At 46.9% G+C, this 26974-nt stretch overlaps 1 protein-coding gene across 1 annotated transcript in view; it reads right to left on the bottom strand.

Moving 5' to 3' along the window:
- The window catches only part of OBSCN (obscurin, cytoskeletal calmodulin and titin-interacting RhoGEF), a 294242-nt gene that overhangs the window by 165310 nt on the left and 101958 nt on the right, over positions 1-26974 (bottom strand). The window contains 10 exon segments of the mRNA XM_060248274.1: positions 353-619; positions 1947-2210; positions 3830-4096; positions 5401-5664; positions 7889-8155; positions 8782-9048; positions 16437-16703; positions 19143-19409; positions 20376-20645; positions 26600-26866. Coding sequence (XP_060104257.1) covers positions 353-619; positions 1947-2210; positions 3830-4096; positions 5401-5664; positions 7889-8155; positions 8782-9048; positions 16437-16703; positions 19143-19409; positions 20376-20645; positions 26600-26866 — 2667 coding nt within the window.

Here is a 26974-nt window from a genome sequence, read left to right as displayed (position 1 = left end):
AGTGGGGAGTCAAACCTTGGTTCTCCAGGCACTTAACCACAACACCAAACCGGCTCTCAAAGAGAAGGAAGTTTTAACATGAAAATGAAAGAGAACAACAACTGCAGAGAGAATAATAATTCCAGCTGACATAAATTTCAGAACCTCAAAGTCCCAAAGGATCAAAGTCTTAGGTGTTCAGTGAAAATGAAGAAACCTATTCTGTAGGGGAAAAGGTTCTTCTGTACTAACAGTTAATCTGTAGAGCATTAGATCCACGCCATGATGACCAAGGGAGCAAGCAGATCCATAAGAAAAGCACGGAAATCTACCCAGAGCAGCTGAGGAAAACTGGCAAAGGATTTTTGTTTACCCTTGACTTCCAAAGATGCCATGGTCTGCTGTTCTCCAGACACACAGCTGTAGCTTCCAGAATCTGAAACTTCCAGGGCTTGGATGACCAGCTCAGCAACTGCGCCTTCACGCCGCATTTTGTATTTGTTGCCCTGCTTAAGAGTCTTGTGTCCTTTCTTCCACTCAACAGCAGCAGAGGTTTTGTTCAGCTCACAGCGCAGAGTGGCGCTTTTGCCCTCCGTAGCCTCTTCGTCCTTCAGGGGCTTGGTGAAAAGGGTAGGCAGGGCTGCAGAATGAATGCAATAGGGGACAGCGGTGCATCAAAATGGAGACAGACAGAACCACAAACTGCTCCTTTCTTATATCACAGGGGTGGCCAACGGTAGCTCTCCAGATGTTTTTTTTGCCTACAACTCCCATCAGCCCCAGCCATTGGCCATGCTGGCTGGGGCTGATGGGAGTTGTAGGCAAAAAAAATCTGGAGAGCTACCGTGGCCACCCCTGTTATATCACTTCCAGGTCACACTGAAGCCATGAGGGCATATTGCTGAAAAGTCAGGTTTTCCTCCCATGGGTGGGGTAAGTCCCCCTACTAACCAGCTGATTGGTAGCAGCAGGACTCTTTTTTGTAGAAAAAGCCCAGCAGGAACTCACTTGCATATTAAGCCACACACCCCTGGTGTCACCACTGTTTCGCACAGGGCTTTTTTTGTAGAGAAAGTCCAGCAGGAACTCATTTGCATATTCGGCCACACCTCCAATGCCGCCATTGTTCCACTCAGGGCTTTTTGTAGGGAAAACCCAGCAGGAACTCATTTGCATATTAGGCCACACCCCTAAGCACCAAGCCAGCCTGAACTGTGTTCCTGTGCGTTCCTACTCAAAAAAAGTCCTGGGTAGCGGAGAGGTAAGGCCTACCGGTGGGGAACCCCCCCAACCACCACCACCACACACACACTGCGGGATCTGGAAACCCTAACATGTTTCTTTAACAATAAAGAACCCCCATTTCTTTTCCTAATGCAACCAACCTTGTGTGGACTCCATTCCTAAAACAGTCTCCCTCCCGTTCTCTGCGTACAACCAGCTCTGGTCAACATAACTAAATAAGGATTTTAGGCCCTGGATAAGTGATGAGAGATCGTTCCGTAACTTGTTATGCAGAAAATAGAATTAAAAGATCGTAAAGATCACGGAAAATCTTCCCTTATTTTTACGGCTGTTAAGTTTGTCAAGGAACTATGAAAAACTTTCATCAAAGGCGTATTCTGTTATGCTGCTTGCCTAAATTAATAAAAGGAAAATCAGGGATATGTGCTATCAGGAAGTGTGGCACTGTAATAATAATAATAATAATAATAATAATAATAATAATAATAATAATAATAATATTTAATTTGTATCCCGCCCTCCCCACCGAAGCAGGCACTGTATTTAATTACAGAAGGGAAACTGAAAGACAACTGTAGGAATGAGAGATAGTTCCGTAACTTGTTATGCAGAACATAAAATTAAAATATCGTAAAGATCACGGAAAACCTTCCAATGTTTTTACGGTTGTTAAGTTTGGGTCACACCACACACTGTTTCCATCTTTCTTTTTTTCTTTTTACCATTCACTGTCAGGGTCGCCGTGGTCTTCTGTCCGCCGCAAGTACAAACGTAGTCTCCCGAATCTGCCCCCTCCAAGTCCCGGATCACCAGTTCAGCGCACGGCCCTTCCTGCCTTATTTGGTATTTGTCACCCGGCTTGATAGCCCTCTGCCCTTTCTGCCACTCCACATGGCCAGCTTTGCTCAGCCTGCAATGCAACGTGGCCGTCTCGCCCTCCGTCAGCTCTGCGTTTTTGAGCTCTTCTTGGAAAAAAACAGGCAAGGCTGAGGAATGCAATATGAACAACGAAAGGGTTAAAAAAATATCCCCATCAGATCTGGAGAGGGGTGCAGATGGATTGTCACACAGGCAAATTATACGCTACTGGGAATACGCGCATGGCGTCATGGTTCTGGGAACGAAAACACTAAAATAAATGTTAGAAGTGCATCAGTCGTCCCTAAAGCAAAGAGCAATGATTGCACTAGGCAGGAGAAAGAGCGTTACGCATAATACTGTTGGAATGTGCGACTCAGCATGCCTCAAACTGGGGCATGTGCTACATCACTCTTAAGCATCTATAGGTGTTATCTCCTTGAACTGAAGCCTCTCCTAACCTGGGAGCTGCCCTCTAACCCCCCTCCCTCTCCTTCCCCCCCCCTCTCTCTCCCTCACTCCCTCTCTCCCTCCTTCCCCCTCTCTCCCCTTTGTACTCTCAAACTATACACATGGCCTTCCCTGGAGACACAGGTCTTTGCAGGTCAATCCCGTAGAGACAACGCCCTCATACTCCCACACACACGATGCTGGCCATTTGCGACAGGCAAACTAGTCTTTAAAAGGCACTTCTTTTTCTTCTTTCTACTGCATCCTGAATGTGAATTCAAAGAAAGGTCAGTTGACCTTGTTTTACAATATACTTCTTGGGAGATTTATTTACTGCGCTCAGTAGCACGCTTCTATGACCGGGCAAACTTTGTTACATTAACCAAATATCCCAATAACTACAAAGCAGAAATATGAGGATATTTTGGAGGGAAATGTAAATGCATTAGGGTTGCCAAGTCCAATTCAAGAAATATCTGGGGAATTTGGGGGTGGAGCCAGGAGAGTTTGGGGGTGGGGCCAGGAGACATTGGGGGCGGAGCCAGGAACAAGGGTGTGACAAGCATAATTGAACTCCAAAGGAGTTCTGCCCATCACGTTTAAAGGGACAGCACACCTTTTTAAATGTCTTCCTTCCATAAGAAATCATGAAGGATAGGGGCACCTTCTTTTGGGGCTCATAGAATGGGACCCCCTGGTCCAATCATTTTGAAACTTGGGAGACACTTTGGGGAGAGTCACTAGATACTATACTGAAAATTTGGTGCCTCTACCCCAAAAAAACAGCTCCCCCAGAGCCCCCGAAACCTCCAGATCAATTCCCCATTATACCCTATGAGAATCGATCTCCACATAGGGAATAATGAAGTGCTCAGCAGACGTTTCCCCCCCTTTCTGGCGACTCTGAAGGGAGGGATTGGCCTCTCTACTCACGAGTTGCAGCCAACTTCTTCCAAGTAACACAGACACCCCATCCCAAGAGGAAGCCTTTCCAATCGGAGACTGGAGCCTCTGGAGGGGGGGGGGGAATCACATGGTGGCTTTGGGGGCGGGGCTTCCCCCCATTGGCCAGCTGACTGGGGGCGGGAAGGAGCCTGGGAAAGGGGAAGAACCCCCGCTGGGACCTGGGGATTGGCAAGCCTAAAATGCATTGATGTATATATGAAAAGGTGGGAGAATTGCAGGGGCGGGGCAGGAAAAAAACCCCGGTAATTGATACACCTAGACATGGAGCATCAGCGCTTCGAGTTGGTTAGGCTTGCCCATTGAGTGTAGTACAGGTGTAAAATTTTATTACCGTTCACTTTCAAAGCTGCAGTGGTCCTCTGGTCTCCGCACACACAGGTGTAGTTTCCTGCGTCCGCCAACTCCAGGTCTTGGATGGTGAGCTCGGCAAAACGTCCTTCTAGCCTCATTCTGTACTTGTCGCTGGGCTTCAGCCCCTTCTGGTTCTTCATCCACTCGACGGAGTCGACGGCCTTGGTCAGCTCGCAGTGCAGAGTGGCTGTCCCGCTCTCGGTCGCTTCCTCGTTCTTGAGCTCATTTTTGAACTGCGCCGCCAGGTCTGAGGGACGCAGAATGAACAGAATCTGAGCCAATGGACCCTGGAGCTAAGGGGGAGACTCACTCTTTGGCAAGCCGCTGCACTGAGCAAATCAGGGTTCTGTTAGGAGGGACCACCCTTCCCAAAGGATATAGGTAAAGCGTGCCATTAAGTTACAGTGGCAACCCTCACGAATTTCCACCTTGTGGAGCTTTCAAGATGGGAGGAGCAGAGGTGGTTTGCCACTGCTTTCCTCTGCCAGCTTGGTGTAGGGGTTAAGCGCGCGGACTCTTATCTAGGAAAACTGGGTTTGATTCCCCACTCCTCCACTTGCAGCTGCTGGAATGGCCTTGGGTCAGCCTTATCTGGGAGAACCGGGTTTGATTCCCTGCTCCTCAACTTGCAGCTGCTGGAATGGCCTTGTGTCATCCATAGCTCTCGCAAGAGTTGTCCTTGAAAGGGCAGCTTCTGCGAGAGCTCTCTCAGCCCCACCTACCTCACAGGGCATTTGTCGTGGAGAGGAAGGTAAAGGAGATTGTAGGCCGCTCTGAGACTTTGAGATTCAGAGTGAAGGGTGGGGTATAAATTCAATATCTTCTTCTCCTAACCCTGGACTTCCTTGGTGGCCTTCCATCCAAGTACTAAATGTAGTTGACCCTCCTTAAATTCGAAATTCTGACAAGATTGGGCTAGTCTGGACTTAAGGGCTGCTACTTCCATGGTGTGCTTTTTACAAAATCCACTCTTTTCCATAATAACTTTTTGTGAAGAAACAAACAAAAATCCCAAACTGAGAGAGAAACAGCTGAAATAACACAAGAAGATGCATCTGCATCAGCCTTGTTTTAATGTGAAGTGGAAGCAGAGAACACATATGTCAGAATGCATTCTGACATATGGCTGCTATCATTTTCCCAGATCTGAATCGTTCTGTTGTATGTCAGTATTCACATGTGGAACACACCTAACATCCTGAGGAAACAAAGTATAGAAGAGATTGGATTTATACCCTGCTCTTCGCTCGGAGTCTCAGAGCTGCTTACAATCTCCTTCTCTTCCTCTGCCCACAACAGACACCCTATGAGGTAGGTGCGGCTGAGAGAGCTCTGAGAGAAACTGCTCTTGAAAGACTGATCCAAGTCACCCAGCAGGCTTAGTGCGGCTGTTAACCATTACACCAAACTGGGTATCAAGAATAAGCTAGAAGCTTCATGCCAACTGAGAGAAAAGATCAAGGCAAAGGAGGAGGAGTCTCAAAAGCTGATTTTTTCCTAAGAAAAAGGTGAAGGAATCAATCTGAAAGACGGACAATGGTGCATTTTTACCGTTCACAGTTAAGACAGCTGTTGTCTTTTGGTCTCCAGATGCACAGGTGTAATCTCCAGCATCCTTCAGGTCCAGCTCTTGAATGGTCAGCTCAGCCACGGTCCCTTCTTTCTTCATTCTGTATTTGCTACTGGGCCTCAGGCCTTTGCGCCCCTTCATCCACTCCACCGGAGCGGACTTGTTCAGCTCGCAGTGCAAAGTGACCGATCCCCCTTGCACGGCTTCCATGTTCTTGAGCGGTTCTTTGAAACGGGCGGGCACGGCTGAAGGGTGGAAGGATGTTTTTAGATGAGCTTTACTTGCCAGCCTAGCGTCTGAAGGCAACTCGAGAGCCCTGAAGCCACAGATGCATCTGGTTATCTCAAATCAACTTTTGACTTCCTCATCTCTGTGGCTACGAGCCACACAGAGTCCTAGAGCAGAAGAGGCCTTATACGCCATCCAATCTAACCCCCTTCTCACTCTCCATTTCCTTCCCTCCCCTTTTTGTACCCTTAGAAGCTCATTATTTCTGGAAGGATAACCCCCCCACACACACACATACACACACAATACATGTCTGGTTCTTAAAAACATGGGACTGTGCATGTTGGATAAGATCACTGCTAATTTACAAATTCAAGGTAATCCTCTTCAACGTTTATGTACAATGAAGAAGCGGCCCCCTTTCTTACAAAGAAACCTTGCCGCATGCCATTTGCTACAAGATGTTTCATTATTCTGTTCTGTATTTAGGCTAAACTTATGATTGCTGATATTGCTATTATTGCTATCTGTGTACTTTCTTTGGCTAATCCTCACTACCCCTGCGGGTTGTATATTGTACTTTCTTCATATGGTGACACGATCAATTGTTTTGTCGCTTTGTTTCTCCATGTACATTGATACTTATTTCAAAAAAGTTATCTATATGTAAAAAAAAATCGTGAATCTTGAGCAGCAGAAAACACTTCTTTCACATGACAGATTTATTTCATAAGACGAAGGCAAATTTCGCAATCACTAGAGTGATCTTAGGATCCTTAACACTGAGCAAAAGAGCCAGGGTTTCCGGAGTATGGGCTGACGGTTGGTTGAATAAAGGCCTTCATTGTTGGAACTCAGTCCTAAAATGGATGACTGACTCCATCTTAGTAATAGTAACTGCTGGTGTTGGAACCTATGCTACTGTGCTTGGATCGTGCTGTGTATACTTACTGGTGTATACTGTTATCTACTGAAGTGTGTACTGATTACTGTGTATGACCTTGGCCTGGCAACGACTCTGAATATCGGATGCTGTCCTGGTAAATATATTCTACCATTGCATACAATTGTCTCTCTTGTCCATTAATTCCTGTGTTTGCCTGTCCCTCTCCTTCAGTGTCTTCTGCTGCGTGCAAAAATCTCTAGCATTCATCATCTAAAAAAAATCCACATTCCAGCAGAGCGTGAAAGGATGTATCAGTCCTGTTAAGGCCACACAGGTGGATCCTATCAGTGTAGGTAGGGCCTATTCAAAAATCTGCCTTGCAAAACCATTGTAGGTATAATGTTCAGTCTTGCAAACAAAAAAGCCCTGCAATAATGTGGGATGGTAAGATAGGTCATATAAGGGGTTAGCGATTTGGGGCAATTCCCTCCCCCCCCCCCTTCTCACAGCTGAAAACCCAAAGCTAGAGCATTCTCAAGAGACAGTAGTCCAACCTTTGCTTGGAGACTTCCAGCAAGAACAATTAGCTCTACTGTCAAATTGATGTTATCATTATGACCAGATTCGAGTCCGTGAGCAACTTAGAAAGCAAAGAGATTTTTTGAGGTATGAGTTTTCAAGAATCAAAGATCTCTTCATCAGATATTTTGGCTCTCAAAAGCTTAAATCCAAAAAATCTTGTTTGTTTCTAAGGTCCTACCGGACTCAAATCTAGCTGCTCTCCAGTAGATCAACATGGTTACCCTTTGAAATTGCTCGTATCATTAGGAAGTTTTTCCTAAAGTTCAACTCCAAACTACCTCCCTGTAATTTAAGCCCATTCTATTTTCTCTTGCCCTTTGGGGGAAGCAGAGAACAAATCTTTGCCTTCTTTTATGCGACCATTTCTGAAGAGCGTGGGGGAAGACCGGTAAATAGTGTGTAACATGGAGTTCAGCCCTAAGCTGCTCAGACAATATGCTTGGTCTTCATACTAGCGTGACCACTCAGAGTCACCATAAAACTCTTTAGCATGCCACAATATATTGCTTCTGATGGGAATGGTACTGAAGCCCAGATTACGGGCCATGCTGTTGAAATATCATGACCACTGGACAAAGGCAAGGGTACAAAACCTGAAACTGATGTTACCGAAAAGCCTCCCTGAATTCTTCAGGGAGATGGACTGATTCTATCTGACATTTTCACAGGTAGACCTCAGCAAGCTGAGAGACCCTAGGAAAAGAGGAAAGTTTAAAAGAGGGGGGGGGGAGAGAAGAAAAGAGATGAGATGAAAACACATCCATTCATCCTACCGTGGATTTTGACCTGTGCTGTTGTCTGGTGCTCTCCGGTGACACACAAATATCTCCCAGCATCCTCTGGTTCTGCATCACGAATGACCAGTTCTGCCACACACCCCTCCTTCTTCATCTCGTACTTCTCACCAGCCCGAAGTACTGCTGTCCCTTTCTTCCATGTCACAGAAGCATCGGGCTTTGCAAGGACACATCGAAGAGCTACAGTGTCCCCCTCTTCCTTTTCCATATCCTTGAGCTCTTCCTTAAAAAGGACTGGTGCCGCTAAAATGCACAACCACATTGGAAGAGAAGGGACGAGAATTAAAATATTGGGCGTAAACGCTGTACGGCCACTTAGAGTCACACGCAAGCAAGATCACCCAGCAGGCAGTGAGAGACAAATGTGTTTTGTTGTTTTGGCTGAGAGATGGTGGTCTGTAAGACCTAATCCTCCCTGCATGTAGAATACTAACACCCTAGGGAAAAGGCAAGATATCTCCCTGATATCTAGTTTTTTATGTGCAGATAATAGTTCCGTACAAAGGATTGCCATCTGCAGTCTAAACACAGGTTGACCTCTTCAATTACAACTCTACCCAAGTGTTCGGCTCCACTGGAAGTCTTTCAGTAAGACCTCAAAATGGAGATCCACCATCCACCCAATTAGATACAAGTGCACTAACTATTCCTTTGTACATCAGCGCCAACCATCTCGGGCTTCTTTGCACATGCTCAGTACACGATGAAGCACTCGGTCGCCCCTTTTCAAGCACTAGCGAAGAGAACTGTTACGCTTAGGTGTGTGCGTTTTAACACACAACCAACCCGTGGCATGAGACACAAGCACCCATGACTTACAAAGTAGGTGTAACGCAACTGAGAACTGAAAAATGGTGCTTTCCGCCTACCCGTTACTTCGACACGAGCCGTTGTCTTGAGCTCGCCAGTGCTGCAAGTATATTCTCCTGCGTCGGTGGGTTTTGCGTCCCGAACGACAAGCTCTGCCACAGTGCCCCTCTGCTTAAATTCATACTTGTCACCCTCTTGTAGAACTTCCTTTCCTTTCATCCACTGTACCGGCAGGTCCGGTTTGTTAAGCTCGCAGGAGAGTCGGACCTTGCTTCCTTCCTTGGCTTCCTTGTTCTGCAGTTCTCGTTCGAAAATGACGGGCAGAGCTAAGAGGCAGAAGGTGAAATATCAAATGAAGAAAATGCGCGAGCTCTTTGTTTTCCTTGTAAGCTTCTGCATGAAAGGATTCAATGCAACACAAAATGGATTCCAGAAAATGGAAATACAAAGTCCCATGTAACTCCACTGCCTGTTGCCATCATGGGCAAAAAGACATAAGAACATAAGAGAAGCCATGTTGGATCAGGCCAATGGCCCATCCAGTCCAACATTCTGTGTCACACAGTGGCCAAATATACACACACACACACACACACTGTGGCTAATAGCCACTGATGAACCTCTGCTCCATATTTTTATCTAACCCCCTCTTGAAGCTGGCTATGCTTATAGCTGCCACCACCTCCTGTGGCGGTGAATTCCACATGTTAATCACCCTTTGGGTGAAGAAGTACTTCCTTTTATCTATTTTAACCTGACTGCTCAGCAATTTCATCGAATGCCCACGAGTTCTTGTGTTGTGAGAAAGAACACATGCGAAGAACGCACGCACAAACATGCGCACACGCATATCATGCCTGGAGCGATGGGTTTTTTGGAACACATTACTACCACCTTCATCTGAGCCCTGAAGTTCTCCAGACACTGATTTAGCCATCTGCTATAGGCCACGCGACATCACACAGAACACAACGACAAATGATAAAGTAGAACTTGTACACGCGTACAGGAGACAACAAACAGCGGTAACATCCAAAAAACATACAGTTTGACGGACAGCCTCAGAAAATACAGACAAGTAGACTTTTTCAGAATTCCGTATACATTGCTTCCACTTTCTCCTCCTCATCCACACCTCCCATGGGATGGAGGAGTGAAAATATGGAGACTTCCAGCAATAATGAGCCCATTCTCCCATGAATCATGGGATGGAGGAGTGAAAATATTGTTTAATAACAGCAGCAAACAGATAATAGATTAGAGGTGAATGACAGCTCAGGTATCTAAGAGTTTTTTTCTCCTAGGTGTTTTGTTATAACAGACAACAGCAACTGCACAAAGATTCAATTGAACAGGAGAGGTGGACTTTCATTGGTTGCTTCATTGGTTGTTCATCGGAGACTTTATTGGCTGTGCAAATATTCAACAATGTTGATTTTGGCAGTAGCTACCACCACAGCACGAGGATCTTCAGTGAGTGATTGAAGGTAAACTGTGGGGGCCATTTTGTGACTGGCTCCACCCACCCTGCAGCAGCCATTTTGTGGCAGCCATTTGTGGCTTCACCCAACATGCTCTGTCAGAATTCCAAAGGTGCCCCCAGGTTCAAAAAGGTTGGAGACCCTGATCTAAGTCATAAGATTTTCCCTCCATTTCTGCTGCTTTGTGTTTCTTCAAACCAAAATCATACCCATCTTCTTCTGGTACTATTTCATGTTTAAACTTCACGGTCACCACTACTAGACAGGCATGACATTGTAATATCTTCAATCACACGTTCTTCTAACTGTGGATAACCAGGATCTTCTATTTCCTCTCTGATTCTCAGAATCTGAGCCTGTTAACTGGACCATTGCTCTGGTCCTTCATAGAATCATAGATTTGGAAGGGATCTCCAGGGTCATCTAGTCCAACCCCCTGCACAATGCAGGAAACTCACAAACACCTCCCCCGGAATTCACAGGATCTTCATTGCTGTCAGATGGCCATCTAGCCTCTGTTTCAAAACCTCCAAGGAAGGAGAGCCCACCACCTCCCGAGGAAGCCTGTTCCACTGAGGAATTGCTCTAATGGTCAGGAAGTTCTTCCTAATGTTGAGTCAGAAACTCTTTTGATTTAATTTCAACCCGTTGGTTCTGGTCCTACCTTCTGGGGCCACAGAAAATAATTTCACACCATCTTCTATATGACAGCCCTTCAAGTCCTTGAAGATAGTGATGATATCACCTCTCAGCCGCCTTCCCTTGAAGCCAAAGCCATTTCCAAGAAATCAGACTTGGACAAACTGAGAGGAAGTTCTCTCTCGACAATCTTTCATAGAATTAATCCGTATCTCCCAGTTGTCACAAATAGTCCAGCACAACAAAACATAAAATGGTAACGCAAATGAACAAACCAAAACAAATCTTGACCAAATGTCAGCAACGTAATCACACTGGTAACAATCCTCTTCCTTCTTGATTCTGGAAGCAATATGTCGCACGGACCAAGAGGATATGCTCCAGGCACAAAAAGCGAACAGTGCATGATATTTCTCAGAGACATGTATAAACTGATAGCATAATCCGTTCTCTGCACAACAGAAAGGGATTTCCTTCCCTCCCCGCCACTACATTAATCATTCTGAATTCTGTATTTCTGGAATATATTTTGATCCAAAGGAAAACATTCGTTTAACTTCATATATTCCACATATACAAGGTATGTGACAAAATCAGCTAATTGATAAAAGCAGGCAGAAAAGTCTGAACAACCATGAGATCGTTACTGAGTCTGTAATGGCACTTAAGTGATCAATAACACAATATCCTTTTTATTCACCACCAGCCCTCTAACCTTATATTCCAGGGGTGGCCGACGGTAGCTCTCCAGATGTTTTTTGCCTACAACTCCCATCGGCCGTGCTGGCTGGGACTGATGGGAGTTGTAGGCAAAAAACATCTGGAGAGCTACCATTCGCCACCCCGGTTCTTCTATCATCTCCCAAAGTTCACCTTACAGGGCATTTTTTTGTAGTAGGAACTCTGGAGAGCCAGTTTGATGTAGTGGTTAAGTGTGCGGACTCTTATCTGGGAGAACCGGGTTTGATTCCCCACTCCTCCACTTGCACCTGATGGAATGGCCTTGGGTCAGCCATAGCTCAGGCAGAGGTTGTCCTTGAAAGGGCAGCTGCTGTGAGAGCCCTCTCCAGCCCCACCCGCCTCACAGGGTGTCTGTGGTGGGGGAGGAAGGTAAAGGAGATTGTGAGCTGCTCTGAGACTCTTCGGAGTGGAGGGCGGGATATAAATCCAATATCTTCTTCTACCTCACAGGGTGTTTGTTGTGGGAGAGGAAGGTAAAGGAGATTGTGAGCTGCTCTGAGACTCTTCGGAGTGGAGGGAGGGATATAAATCCAATATCTACCTTACAGGGTGTCTGTTGTGGTGGAGGAAGGTAAAGGAGATTGTGAGCCGCTCTGAGACTCTTCGGAGTGGAGGGCGGGATATAAATCCAATATCTTCATCTTCTTCTTTCGCATATTAGGCCCCACCCCCTCTGAGGTAGCCAATCCTTCAAGAGCTTACAGGGCTCTTAGTACAGGGACTAATGTAAGCTCCAGGAGGACTGGCTACATCAGGGGGGCGTGGCCTAATATGCAAAGGAGCTCCTGCTATTAAAAAAAGCCCTGATAAGGTTGGCTTTAATCCTGATCCTGTTGTTACACAAGTGATTCGCAAATGATGGTTTCGGGTTCACAATTAACATGCAAATAGATGAAGAATAATTTTTTTCAGGATTTGGATTAACGCAGGCACCGGGTCATCTGAAGGAATGAGCTCTAGCCCGTGAACGCTTCCGCTGGAATAAAATCTTGTCCGACTTTAAAGCGCCGCAATACTGTTGTTCATTTTTGGTGCTGCCTCTGTTATTTACAGACATTGGGTAGAATCAAGCATCAAGTACTGCAGTGATAACGTGCAAGAACCTTGAGGAGGCCTAGGAATGGCATTGATAGGCAGCCGTTATCCTGGTCCTTATTATATACTTACTGATTGCCTTTGGTTGATTCAGCCTCCTGCATGCAGTTGTAAGGAGGGCTCTCTTTCCTTGGTCTCCGCTTCCAAAGGGAGGAGAGTATAAGCCCCAAGAGCTGATCAGGTCCAGTAAGTTTGACTTAGCAGACTAACGGGGTTGCCAACCTCCAGGTGGGGCAGGAACAAAGTCCAAAGGCATCCACGAACAAACCACCTTATTATGGAAAACTTTATATAAATAAATTACTTAATAAAGAGACAATACTTGTAATACATAATTACAAAACCATAGACAAAAACAAGAACAAGATCCCCCGAAGACAAAATCTTATATTTCAATCAGAAGTTCCTTTCCTGTTGATAGAAGTCCGGGGAAGTTTTCCATAGTAAGGTGGGTTGTTCGTGGATGCCTTTGGGCTTTGTTCCTGCTTTACTTTTCCACGTTGCTTTTTGGGTTATTCTAACCTCCAGGTGGGGATTGAAGATCTCTGGGAATTACAACTGCTCTCCATACTACAGAGATCAACAACCCTGGACAAAATGACTGCTTTGGAAAGTAGGCTGTATGGTATTACACCCCACTGAGATCCTTCCCTTCCTCAAATCCCACCCTCTCCAGGCTCTAACCCCAAAAATCTCCAGGTATTTCCCAACCCTGAGCTGTTGAGCCTACTTTGTTGTTGTTCAGTCGCACAGCGACCCCATGGACAAAGTCACGCCAGGCCCTCCTGTCTTCTACCATCCTCTGAAGTCTACTCAAATTTGTGTTTGTTACATCAGTAACGCTGTCCAGCCATCTCATCTTTTGCCCTCCCCTTCTTTTGCCTTCTGTCTTTCCCAGCATCAGGGTCTTCTCCAGGGAGTGCCCCCTTCTCATTGGGTGGCCAAAGAATTGGAGCTTCAGCTTCAGCATCTGACCTTCCAGGGAACAGTCTGGGTTGATTTCCCTCAGGACTGGCTGATTGGATCTTCTTGCAGTCCAAGGGACTCTAGTTGTGTTGTTGTTCAGTCGCACAGTCGAGTCTGACTCTTTGTGACCCCATGGACAAAGTCACGCCAGGCCCTCCTGTCTTCTACCATCCTCCGAAGTCTGCTCAAAACTACTAATCCTATTTAGCAAGCCTAAGTTACCATAAAAAGTGGGTGGAAGAAGGCTAAGGAAGCATCACTGTAGACTGGGACATAAAAGGGTGCTGTGGAATAAGGGGTGCAGTTGCTGCTGTAGGCAAGCTCCCACCAATGGAGAGGACATAACAAAATACTGCCTGTGCAGTCATATTGCCTTTGATTGCTTATATTTAAACAACCCTGTAATCTGATAATGCATGAGTGTATTGACCTCCCAAATTCCTAAAATAACCCCCTGCCTCTGGCAGTACGGTTCTGACAGGAAACTGCTATTGTTCCACGTTAAGGAATCCTATACCACAAGGGTTACGTGGCCTTGAGCTATTGTTTTTTCCCTGCTCCCGTGCCTTCCTCCACAATTGTCAAATTCTAATGCTTGCCTTCATCTGGTTTTCCATTTATTGCACTTTTCATGTCTGAACTATTTCTTCACTAGACTAGCAATCTCCTTATCGAGTACTCCAGAGTAAATAATCCTTTGAGAGGTAGTTGCCTCTGACAGTAGTAGCTTCCGGGTTGAGGATAAATCCCGTTAGTATGGTGTTCTGCCTGCGCAAGAGAATTAATTCAGTAAGAAGAAGGAAATGCTGTACCTTTAAGGATATGGGGTGATGGGATCTGTAGTTTTTAATAATAATAAATTTATTTGTATTTGTATCCCGCCCTCCCCGCCTAGGCGCTGTAGGTCAGGTGGGATTATATAGTCCCCCTTAATTGGCTAATTGTGGAAGATTGTTTTATCAATAGTTTTATCAATCTCGCCGAACAGCATATTAGAAGGGGCCCCCCTCGGCGGACCCGGGAAAGTTTTTATTGTCCTTTTCCTGGTGCAACATGGAGGTCCAGGGGCACGCATCTGTCTTTCCACCTCACATTCATCATCTGTAAGAGCTATCGCAGCATGTATGACAGGGGCACAGTGAGTAGCCTGTAATATGCCTTGGGGTTTCAATAAAGTCTGTAAAAGTTCTGCAAGTGTGTTTGCGTGAGTTGGCCACATCTGGAAACAGTGCTTTAAAGATCTAGCTAAGCTGCTACATGGAGTAGGGTCTCATCCGAAGAACCAGTGAGCATGACTATGCGCTGCCAGAGAGATTCTCCAGTGTTAGCACGGGAGACTTTTCTTTCACCACGTATGTATGTTTTAGGATATTTGTTGTGTGTGTGTTAAATGCCATCAGGTTGCTTCCAACTCATGGAAACCCTATGACTATAACATTCTATTGTTGATAGCCTTGCTCAGGTCTTGCAAACTGAGGGCGTTGGCTTCCTTTACAGGGCCAATCCACCTCATGTTGTGTTACCCTCTTCCTGCTGCCAGGCTGGCAAAGGCAAACCGTGCATTTGGCCGACTGCACAAAAGAGTGTGGAGCAACAAGCATCTGAAAAAAGGCACAAAGATCAATGTTTACAAAGCGGTTGTGATGACAACCCTCATCTATGGCTCCGAATCGTGGGTTTTATACCGTCATCACCTGCGACTCCTTGAGCGCTTTCATCAGCGCTGCCTTCGCACCATCCTCAACATCCACTGGAGTGACTTTGTGACCAACACTGAAGTTCTCAAGCGGGCGGAGGTTACCAGCATCGAGGCACTGCTGTTGAAGACGCAGCTGCGCTGGGCAGGGCATATTTCTAGGATGGAAAACCACCGCCTTCCCAAGATTGCCCTGTATGGCGAACTCTCCACCGGCCATCGAAATAGAGGGGCACCAAAGAAGAGGTACAAGGACTCCTTGAAGAAATCCCTTAGCACCTGTCACATCAACCATCACCAGTGGTCTGACCAAGCCTCAGATCGCAAAGCATGGAGGCACACCATCCACCAGGCTGTCTCTTCCTTTGAGAACACACGCATAGCTGGTCTTGAGGACAAAAGGAGATTGAGGAAGAATCGCACTGCTACAGGACCAACCCTAAATCAGACTTTTCCCTGCAGCCGCTGTGGCCGGACCTGCCTGTCCCACATTGGTCTTGTCAGCTACCAGCGAGCCTGCAGCAAACGTGGACTATTGCACCCTTCTTAAATCTTTGTTCGCGAAGCCAAGCCGAGAGAGCTGCCAGGACATTTGCTGTCAGCCTAAAAAAAGAAGACTCACAAACACAAGCATAGACAAATGGACAAAACAGCAGCAGGAAATTCCCAAGGCTGGGCCATTCCAAAGCAAACTTGCAGTGTAACCTCTTGTATGTGAGAGAGCTTCTTTGGTTGAAAACATTAGCCTGTAAATTAAGAGAATTAAATGCAATTCCATGCTTATTGATAAATGTAAAAATTGCACATCGCAATGAATACAGTGAATTGCTTATCTGCCAATATGGGTCACGGTGAATCATTTGATTGGAAAATAAAATACATTCATGATTTATCAGAGAAGGTGGCAATTTGTTTTATCAATCTCGCCGAACAGCATATTAAAAGATATTTCATCAACACAACAACCTCTCAAATATTCTAATACCCTTACTTACCCAGTTTAGGAGACCTAAATATTGGGAGTATAACGGGGTTTTTTCATACAACCTTAATAGCCCCTCTCTGTTGCAATGAAATGTCTTTATAAAATTCATACCTTGCACAACCAGTTTGGCACTCGATTGAGAATCGCCAATGTCGCATGTATAGATGTCACTGTCATTTTCCTGTAGTTCATTCACTATGAGCTGCAGGACCTCGGCCTTTTGGCTGATCTCGTATTTTTTGCTTGCCTTCAGGTCAGCAATTCCTTTCCTCCATGTCACTGTGGAAGTCGGCTTCTTGGTTTGGCATGTGAAAACTGCTCTTTTATTTTCATCCAACTTTAGATCCGTAAGATCTTTAATGAAGCAATTCCCTGTTTCTGAAAGCGATTGAAATATTGTGTGATATTTCAGCTTAAGAAGAAGAACATGCCTGTTGTAAGTCAGTCTGTGCTCAGTGACAGCATGGATTCTTCAGACAAAGAGCTGCCTGCAGCCAGCTCTCAGCCAGTAATTAAACATCTAGCTGCAGTTGGCTCTGAGCCAGAAAGAAAACAAGAGATAGGTTACCAGCTGATTAGGAGTCATAGCCTATTTCGTCTGTCTGGTTCTCATATTTAGAGTACCTTGCCTTGGATATTCAATTTGCTTCCCAGTTAGAAACGATAAATGCTGTCTATTGATGGTTTAAAGTTGTACCTTTTCTTTCCTTAATTTTGAGGTGTAACTGTATGATATATTAGGTTATTATTTTTGTATTAATGGCAAGTATGGCTTTGAATATTTTTCTTTGAATCTCTGTATTGCCAAGTAACATCCTTGCTGTAGAAAAATTATAATAATAATAATAGTTTAGTTATATCCCGCCCATTCCCCCGGGATGGGGGGTCAGGGCGGAGTACATCAATAAATCACAATAAATTACAATAAAATCAGTTACAATAGCGAGTTAGTAATACAGCCAGATGGTTCAACAGAGTGATGTAGTGGTGTGGTAGCACAGTGGAGGCCAACTGATCTAACAAGTAGATGCCCGCCGCCTCATCCAAAAATTTTTACTGTTGTATATTTCCTTTTCTTTGTTAAATTGGTATGATCTTAAATAAAGTCTAAAACAGAAAAGGAAAATAAAAGGAGTTATAGCCTACAGTTGAAACAGAGCCAATGCCTTGTAGCTCAGAAGCAGGAACCAAGTCTTCACAAGTCACTCCCAGTTCACCTACACCTTTGCAGCACCAACACTTGCCAGAGATACTTAGAGTTGCAATAGAGAAGAGCTAGACTCATAGCGCATCATCAGCTGTCATTTCAAGAGTGAGTAGTTTCAGGATGACTGCCAAGGAATTGCCTGGGAGTATAGCTAATTAAGACATGGCTGTAAATTCAGCCAGGAGAAGCAGCAGTTTGTGGATGCAACAAGTACAAGTCACTAACAACCTTGCTGCTACTGGACCTCGCAACCTTGAAGTGAACCTGACAATGCTACTGAGTCTCAACCAACTCATGGTAACACTTTCCACAGGGCGTTCCATGCATGAGATGAGCACAGGTGGTTTGTCATTACTTTCCTCTACATAGCAACCTTGGTAGATTTCCCATCCAAGTACTAACTGTGGCCAACTTTGCTTGGCTCCAAAGCCTTGATGAGCTCAGATCAAACAGGACTAATTAGGCCATTCTAAATTCTATTAAATGTTAAAGCCATTCTAGAGAAGGGCTCAGAGGTAAACTTGAGGTTGGTTTTAACCTTCTCCAATAACCAACATAAGAACATAACAGAGGCCATGTTGGATCAGGCCAATGGCCCATCCAGTCCAACACTCTGTGTCACATAAGAACATAAGAGAGGCCATGTTGAATCAGGCCAGTGGCCCATCCAGTCCAACACTCTGTATCACACAGTGGCCAATATATATATATACACACACACACACTGTGGCTAATAGCCACTGATGGACCTCTGCTCCATATTTTTATCCAATCTCCTCTTGAAGCTGGCTATGCTTGTAGCCGTCGCCACCTCCTGTGGCAGTGAATTCCACATGTTAATCACCCTTTGGGTGAAGAAGGACTTCCTTTGATCTGTTTTAACCTGACTGCTCAGCAATTTCATTGTTCTTGTATTGTGAGAAAGGGAGAAAAGGACTTCTTTCTCTACTTTCTCCATCCCAGGCATAGTCTTGCAATCAGTTTCAGGATTCCAAAGGTGCCCACAGGCTCAAAAAGGCTGGGGAACCTTACATTAATACATCACTGAGCTAAGACAGGGGACAGAGACAGCTAGGATGAGAAGCTCTCTAAACAACTACAAGAGAAGCTTTCGTGACCGAGAAGCTTGAGGAAGTGCTCTTTGTCGAGAAAGCCCTCTTGGGAGACGGGATATGGGATAACACTGACCAGTATTGCAAGATACAGTCTTTGCAATTGGGAAGGACATCCTCTTAATTGCGCTAAAGCCACAAATGTGAAGCTGTACTAGATTAAGGGTTCATCTAACCCAGCATCCTGTTCCCACCTGTGGCCAGTCCAATGCCGCAGGGAAGCCCACGCATGGGCCAAAAGTGACCATCCCTCCCTGGTTGACTGCTCCCCAACGTCTGGCAGATCAGAAATGCTCTGCCTCTAGTCTTGGAGATCCCATTCAAGTGTTGTGGATAAGAGCCAACAGTAGAACTATCCTCCATATATTTGTCCACCACCACCCCTTTTAAAGCCATTTCGGCCAATAATTATGACCATTCTCTTGTGGCCATGAGTTCCACAAGTCAACTACCCCCTGTGTGAAGCAAGCCTCTTCTTCATGGGGTACAGGCACTGACCTTCCACTGTAAGGGTGGCTTTGGTTTTGGAAATCTCCGTCTCGCACGTGTACACTCCACTGTCCTTGACTGAAGCATCATGGATGATCAATACAGCCCTGGTCCCGTCCTGACGCAGATCGAACTTCTGGCTCCTTCGGATCTCTTTTCCATCCTTGCACCACTTGATGTTGCCGTCCCACTTAGATGTTTCGCAACTCAGGCTAACCTCCTGCCCCACAGATGCAGTCTTGTCCTCCAACTGCTTTGTAAATTCTGCTGGCTTTTCTAGGGGAAAAGAAGGGGGGATATCATCCTCCACATTTAGTCCCCTATCAAAAACAATGCTGCAAAAAGACACACATTAAGAAGAAGAAGAAGATATTGGATTTATATCCCGCCCTCCACTCCGAAGAGTCTCAGAGCGGCTCACAATCTCCTTTATCTTCCTCCTCCCTCCCACAACAGACACCCTGTGAGGTAGATGAAGATATTGGATTTATATCCCACCCTCCACTCCGAAGAGACTCAGAGCGGCTCACAATCTCCTTTCCCTTCCTCCCCCACAACAGACACCCTGTGAGGTAGATGAAGATATTGGATTTATATCCCGCCCTCCACTCCGAAGAGTCTCAGAGGGGCTCACAATCTCCTTTACCTTCCCCCCCCCCCCGACAACAGACACCCTGTGAGGTAGATGAAGATATTGGATTTATATCCCGCCCTCCACTCCAAAGAGTCTCAGAGTGGCTCACAATCTCCTTTACCTTCCTCCCCCACAACAGACACCCTGTGAGGTAGATGAAGATATTGGATTTATATCCTGCCCTCCACTCCAAAGAGTCTCAGAGTGGCTCACAATCTCCTTTACCTTCCTCCCCCACAACAGATACCCTGTGAGGTAAATGAAGATATTGGATTTATATCCCGCCCTCCACACCGAAGAGTCACAGAGTGGCTCACAATCTCCTTTACCTTCCTCCCCCACAACAGACACCCTGTGAGGTGGGTGGGGCTGGAGAGGGCTCTCCCAGCAGCTGCCTTTTCAAGGACAACCTCTGCCAGAGCTATGGCTGACCCAAGGCCATGCTAGCAGGTGCAAGTGGAGGAGTGGGGAATCAAACCCGGTTCTCCCAGATAAGAGTCTTCACACTTAACCACTGCACTAAACTGGCTCTACATGTTGCTAGATCCAATTGGACATGTTGAGCAATGTCTCCCCTGGCCATAACATGCGCATGCAACACTACTTACCTTTCACAACTAGCGTAGCTTTGGAGTTTAGGTCACGGACCGAGAAAACCACTTCTCCCGCATCAGATGGTCGGGCATTTTTGATGTTGAGGGTATACTTCCGTCCTTTGTTGAAAGCCCTAATCCGTGCATCCTGGCCCACTTCAGTTCCATTGACCAGCCAATGGCAGTCTTCCACACTTTCATGGGAGAGAATGCATTCAAAGCTACAGCTCTCTCCTTCCAAAACGTCAGTGTTCTTTAGACGCTTCGTGATGCCAATATTCAGCTCTGGGAAAGGTAGGTAGGAGACAGACAGATTGTCAGGGAGAGAAATATTGCAATCTTGCACAGATTAGCACAAACGCACTCCAGGGAGACTGACAACATGCCCCGGAAACAGGTTGTCGGACCTACCTCCCACCACCCCTTTGAGCAACAGCAGGATAACTGGCAGATCCTTAGAGCCACTGTGGCATAGGTGGCTGGATGTTGTCACAGCCAGTGTTCCCTCTAAGCTGAGTTAGCATGGGTTCGCTCACAGATTTTTAGCCTCCAGTTCACACATTTTTGTCTTAGCTCGGGAAGGATGACCCCAGAATGCACTAATTTAGGCAGTAGCTCATAACTTTAATGCCAGTAGCTCACAAAGACAGAATTTTTGCTCACAAGATTCTGCAGCTGCGAGGGAACGTTGGTCACAGCAGCTGTGCCACTGGATCATTTCCAAAGGGGAAGCCTCACAGGCAAACACCTCAGCGATTTCTCCAGCATCCCAGCAGCCACTCCACTGTCTTCCCTGGAGAACCTAGAAGTGGTAGCATGCCTCTCTAGAAATCTCCAGAAAGTCTATGGTAAAACAATAGCTATTCTGGGGATTTCTAAACAGGCATGATGTCACTTCCAGGTTTTCCTGGAAATGATGTCACACAGCAACCAATGGCCATCCTCCCAGTTCCTGCCCCATCTCTCATTGGCTGCCTGACCATGCCTGGAGAATCTACCCAGAATCCTTGGGGAATTCTCACACACAAGGCTGAAATACATACTGCATCTGAAGGTGCATGTACATGAGGATTTATACCCAAAATTAAACTTTGTTGGTCTTAAAGATCCCCTTGGACTCAAACTTTGTGCTGTTCCTTCAAACCAATGCAGCCTATAATATTCTGAGCTTTAAGAACCCTGTCAATCTTCTAAAGTTGAAAAAAGAGAGCCTATGACATGGTGAATGAACAAACAAGCTTCTGGATCACACAGAATTCTTCCTCAAGATTCAGTAACCGAAACAATACAGAAAAGCAAAAAAAAAAATCAACATTAAATTTTTATGACTGTTTATATTATGAAGAGTTCACACTGAACTGCTGACCAGTCAGCAAAAAGAAAAGGGGAGGGAGGGAGGGAGGGAGGGAGGGAGGAGAGGAAGGAAGGAAGGAAGGAAGGAAGGAAGGAAGGAAGGAAGGAAGGAAGGAAGGAAGGAAGGAAGGAAGGAAGGAAGGAAGGAAGGAAGGAAGGAAGGAAGGAAGGAGGGAGGGAAGGAAGGAAAACAAAATCAGGGACTTTTCTGCCCACTGCCCATTTTTCTCTACCAATACCAGTTACAAAGTAAATTTGAATCATAAAGGTTGGAGTGTGAAGGCTGAGAATAAGAAAAGGGAAAGCCCAGGAGGGGCATCAGCTGGAAAAGAAGCAGAGGAAGACAGGTGGCAATTGAGGGAGCGGGGAGTGGCAGAGGAAGCCCCCGGGTTCTGATCAATTAACTAAGGCCTAACAACTCAAGCATGGAGTGAGGGGCTGTGGCTCACCAGCAGAGCCTCCGCTTGGCACGCAGAAGGTCCCAGGTTCAATCCCCGGCATCTCCAATTAAAAGGACCAGGCAGAAGGTGATGTGAAAGACCTTTGCCTGACTCTGGAGAGCCACTGCCAGCCTGAGTGGACAATCCTGATTTTGATAGACCAAAGGTCTGACGCAGAATAAGGCAGTTTAATGTGTTCATGTATGAGGCCAATGCTTTTGTAGTCACACCCACTGCCTTCCACAGCAAAGTGGCAGCAAATTATTGTGGAGTATGCCAGTGAAGTCTTCCCAAATGCCAGTTCTCCCATCTGGTGCTCCCTTGGGTGCTTTTCTTTCACTGCCACAGGAGGTGGTGGCGGCCACAAGTATAGCCACCTTCAAGAGGGGTTTAGACAAAAATATGGAGCACAGGTCCATCAGTGGCTATTAGCCACAGTGTATGTGTGTATATAACATTTTTGCCACTGTGTGACACAGAGTGTTGGACTTGATGGGCCGTTGGCCTGATCCAACATGGCTTCTCTTATGTTCTTATGTTCTTAAATTTGCTCCGTCAGGGCAACACGCAGGAGCGGGAGGAGGCAGGGATGGGTAAACCCATAGAGTTTTGCCTAAATCCCACAGCGGCTTGGTGTTAACACCACTTCCGTAAACATTCCCTCCACTGTCACTGGCCCTCAGGGGACCAGAAGGCAAGAGACAGGGAGGCCGGGAAATCTCCCTAATGGGTACTGAGCTCAGAACCTCTATGTTTGCCTCGGTGGAAGAAACAATAGCTCCCCACAGCCATAACAGACTAAGAAGCAGGAAGCCTTAAACCCTCCATTCCCCTTGAGTCATAGTCCCAATCAGGGCTTTTTTGGCAGCAGGACCTCCTTTGCATATTAGGCCACACCTCCCTGATGCAGCCAATCCTCCAGGAGCTGACAGGGCTCTTCGTACAGGGCCTACTGTAAGCTCCAGGAAGATTGGCTACATCAGGGGTGTATGGAATTCCCGTGGAACTCAGCGGAAAATCCTTTGCATATTAGGCCACACCTCCCTGATGCAGCCAATCCTCCAAGAGCTGACAGGGCTCTTAGTACAGGGCCTACTGTAAGCTCCAGGAGGATTGGCTACATCAGGGGTGTATGGAATTCCCGTGGAACTCAGCGGAAAATCCTTTGCATATTAGGCCACGCCTCCCTGATGTAGCCAATCCTCCAAGGGCTGACAGGGCCCTTCTTACAGGGCCTACTGTGAGCTCCAGGAGGATTGGCTACATCAGGGGTGTATGGAACTCCTGTAGAACTCAGCGGGAAATCCTTTGCATATTAGGCCACACCTCCCTGATGCAGCCAATCCTCCAGGAGCTGACAGGGCTCTTCGTACAGGGCCTACTGTAAGCTCCAGGAGGACTGGCTACATCAGGGGTGTATGGAACCCCTGTGGAACTCAGCGGGAAATCCTTTGCATATTAGGCCACACCTCCCTGATGCAGCCAATCCTCCAGGAGCTGACAGGGCTCTTCGTACAGGGCCTACTGTAAGCTCCAGGAAGATTGGCTACATCAGGGGTGTATGGAACTCCTGTGGAACTCAGCGGGAAATCCTTTGCATATTAGGCCACACCTCCCTGATGCAGCCAATCCTCCAGGAGCTGACAGGGCTCTTCGTACAGGGCCTACTGTAAGCTCCAGGAAGATTGGCTACATCAGGGGTGTATGGAACCCCTGTGGAACTCAGCGGGAAATCCTTTGCATATTAGGCCACACCTCCCTGATGCAGCCAATCCTCCAGGAGCTGACAGGGCTCTTCGTACAGGGCCTACTGTAAGCTCCAGGAAGATTGGCTACATCAGGGGTGTATGGAACTCCTGTGGAACTCAGCGGGAAATCCTTTGCATATTAGGCCACACCTCCCTGATGCAGCCAATCCTCCAAGAGCTGACAGGGCTCTTAGTACAGGGCCTACTGTAAGCTCCAGGAGGATTGGCTACATCAGGGGTGTATGGAATTCCCGTGGAACTCAGCGGAAAATCCTTTGCATATTAGGCCACGCCTCCCTGATGTAGCCAATCCTCCAAGGGCTGACAGGGCCCTTCTTACAGGGCCTACTGTGAGCTCCAGGAGGATTGGCTACATCAGGGGTGTATGGAACTCCTGTAGAACTCAGCGGGAAATCCTTTGCATATTAGGCCACACCTCCCTGATGCAGCCAATCCTCCAGGAGCTGACAGGGCTCTTCGTACAGGGCCTACTGTAAGCTCCAGGAGGACTGGCTACATCAGGGGTGTATGGAACCCCTGTGGAACTCAGCGGGAAATCCTTTGCATATTAGGCCACACCTCCCTGATGCAGCCAATCCTCCAGGAGCTGACAGGGCTCTTCGTACAGGGCCTACTGTAAGCTCCAGGAAGATTGGCTACATCAGGGGTGTATGGAACTCCTGTGGAACTCAGCGGGAAATCCTTTGCATATTAGGCCACACCTCCCTGATGCAGCCAATCCTCCAGGAGCTGACAGGGCTCTTCGTACAGGGCCTACTGTAAGCTCCAGGAAGATTGGCTACATCAGGGGTGTATGGAACCCCTGTGGAACTCAGCGGGAAATCCTTTGCATATTAGGCCACACCTCCCTGATGCAGCCAATCCTCCAGGAGCTGACAGGGCTCTTCGTACAGGGCCTACTGTAAGCTCCAGGAAGATTGGCTACATCAGGGGTGTATGGAACTCCTGTGGAACTCAGCGGGAAATCCTTTGCATATTAGGCCACACCTCCCTGATGCAGCCAATCCTCCAGGAGCTGACAGGGCTCTTCGTACAGCGCCTACTGTAAGCTCCAGGAAGATTGGCTACATCAGGGGGTGTGGCCTAATAGGGCTTTTTTGTAGCAGGAACTCCTTTGCATCTTAGGCCACACACCCCTGATGTAGCCAAATCCTCCAAGAGCTTACGGGGCTCTTCGTACAGGGCCTACTGTAAGCTCCATGAGGACTGGCTACATCAGGGGGTGTGGCCTAATAGGGCTTTTTTGTAGCAGGAACTCCTTTGCATCTTAGGCCACACACCCCTGATGTAGCCAAATCCTCCAAGAACTTACGGGGCTCTTCGTACAGGGCCTACTGAAAGCTCCATGAGGACTGGCTACATCAGGGGGTGTGGCCTAATAGGGCTTTTTTGTAGCAGGAACTCCTTTGCATATTAGGCCACACACCCCTGATGTAGCCAATCCTCCAAGAGCTTACCGGGCTCTTCGTACAGGGCCTACTGGAAGCTCCATGAGGACTGGCTACATCAGGGGGTGTGGCCTAATAGGGCTTTTTTGTAGCAGGAACTCCTTTGCATCATAGGCCACACACCCCTGATGTAGCCAAATCCTCCAAGAGCTTACGGGGCTCTTCGTACAGGGCCTACTGGAAGCTCCATGAGGACTGGCTACATCAGGGGGTGTGGCCTAATAGGGCTTTTTTGTAGCAGGAACTCCTTTGCATCTCGGGCCACACACCCCTGATGTAGCCAATCCTCCAAGAGCTTACGGGGCTCTTCGTACAGGGCCTACTGGAAGCTCCATGAGGATTGGCTCATCAGGGGGTGTGGCCTAATAGGGTTTTTTGGCAGCAGGAACTCCTTTGCATATTAGGCCACACACCCCTGATGTAGCCAATCCTCCTGGAGCTGACAGGGCTCTTAAGCGATCAATAACACAATATCCTTTTTTATTCACCACCAGCCCTCTAACCTTATATTCCAGGAGTGGCCAACAATAGCTCTCCAGATGTTTTTTGCCTACAACTCCCATCAGCCCCAGCCATTGGCCATGCTGGCTGGGGCTGATGGGAGTTGTAGGGTAAAATACATCTGGGGAGCTTCCGTTGGCCACCCCTGTTCTTCTATCATCTCCCAAAGTTCACCTTACAGGGAATTTTTTTTGTAGGAGGAACTCTTTTGCATATTAGTCCCCACCCCCTCTGAGGTAGCCAATCCTTCAAGACCTTACAGGGTTCTTAGTAAAGGGCCTATTGTAAGCTCCAGGTAGATTGGCTACATCAGGGGTGTGTGGCCTAATATGCAAAGGAGTTCCCAATCAGGATCAGGCTCCCACAGCTGAGGGAAGGAGCTGAGATAAGTTTCCAGCATCACAGATATCTGAGTGCTGCTTCTTGTCAGGAACCAACAGCAGTTCCGACTCATAGTAGATAGAATGTCTCGGGGTCAGGGAGCTTCAAATGCCTAAAAGACACCCCTACGCAGCCCTCCCCTTGGCTATTATTTGTTTCTGCTCCATTTGTGTTGGGTGGAGTGTGTGTGAGTTTTTAGAGTTTATTCTTAGTAAAATTCCGTAAAGCACCTCAACTGGTTGGACTTAGGCTGACGCAATCTAAATTCTCAGTCACCTGCAAAATAGCGTGTGACATCAGGAGCGTAACCCTACCGTTCCGGGGTTTCTCGATTTGCTGGCCCCTACCTTGAACACTGACTTGCGACTTGGCGACCTCAGTGCCGAGGTCACATGTATACAAGCCGGCATCGCTCTTGCTCAGGTTGTGAATGATGAGGCCCAACGTCTTCCCAGCCTGCAACATCTCGTACTTGTCTCCGGGGGTGAGTTCCACACCCTCCTTCTTCCAGACGGGCTTGACCTTTGGCTTGGAGGCCTCGCACTCCAGAGTGACTGTACCACGCAGCTCCCCGATGATGTCATCTAGCGATTTCATAAAGACGGCCGGCTTCTCTAAAAATATATATACATGTATTGCGGTTGGGAATTAAAACGGAGGGCTTAGATCCAACTTAATGAAGTGGTGATTTGTGTCCAACTGGTGCCAGACGTAGAGCTTGC

This window comes from Heteronotia binoei, chromosome 10 (genome assembly GCF_032191835.1).
Source record: "Heteronotia binoei isolate CCM8104 ecotype False Entrance Well chromosome 10, APGP_CSIRO_Hbin_v1, whole genome shotgun sequence".
Taxonomy (NCBI): Eukaryota; Metazoa; Chordata; class Lepidosauria; order Squamata; family Gekkonidae; genus Heteronotia; species Heteronotia binoei.
Note: the sequence above shows the minus strand (reverse complement) of the source record. Positions and strands in the feature narration are given on the sequence as shown.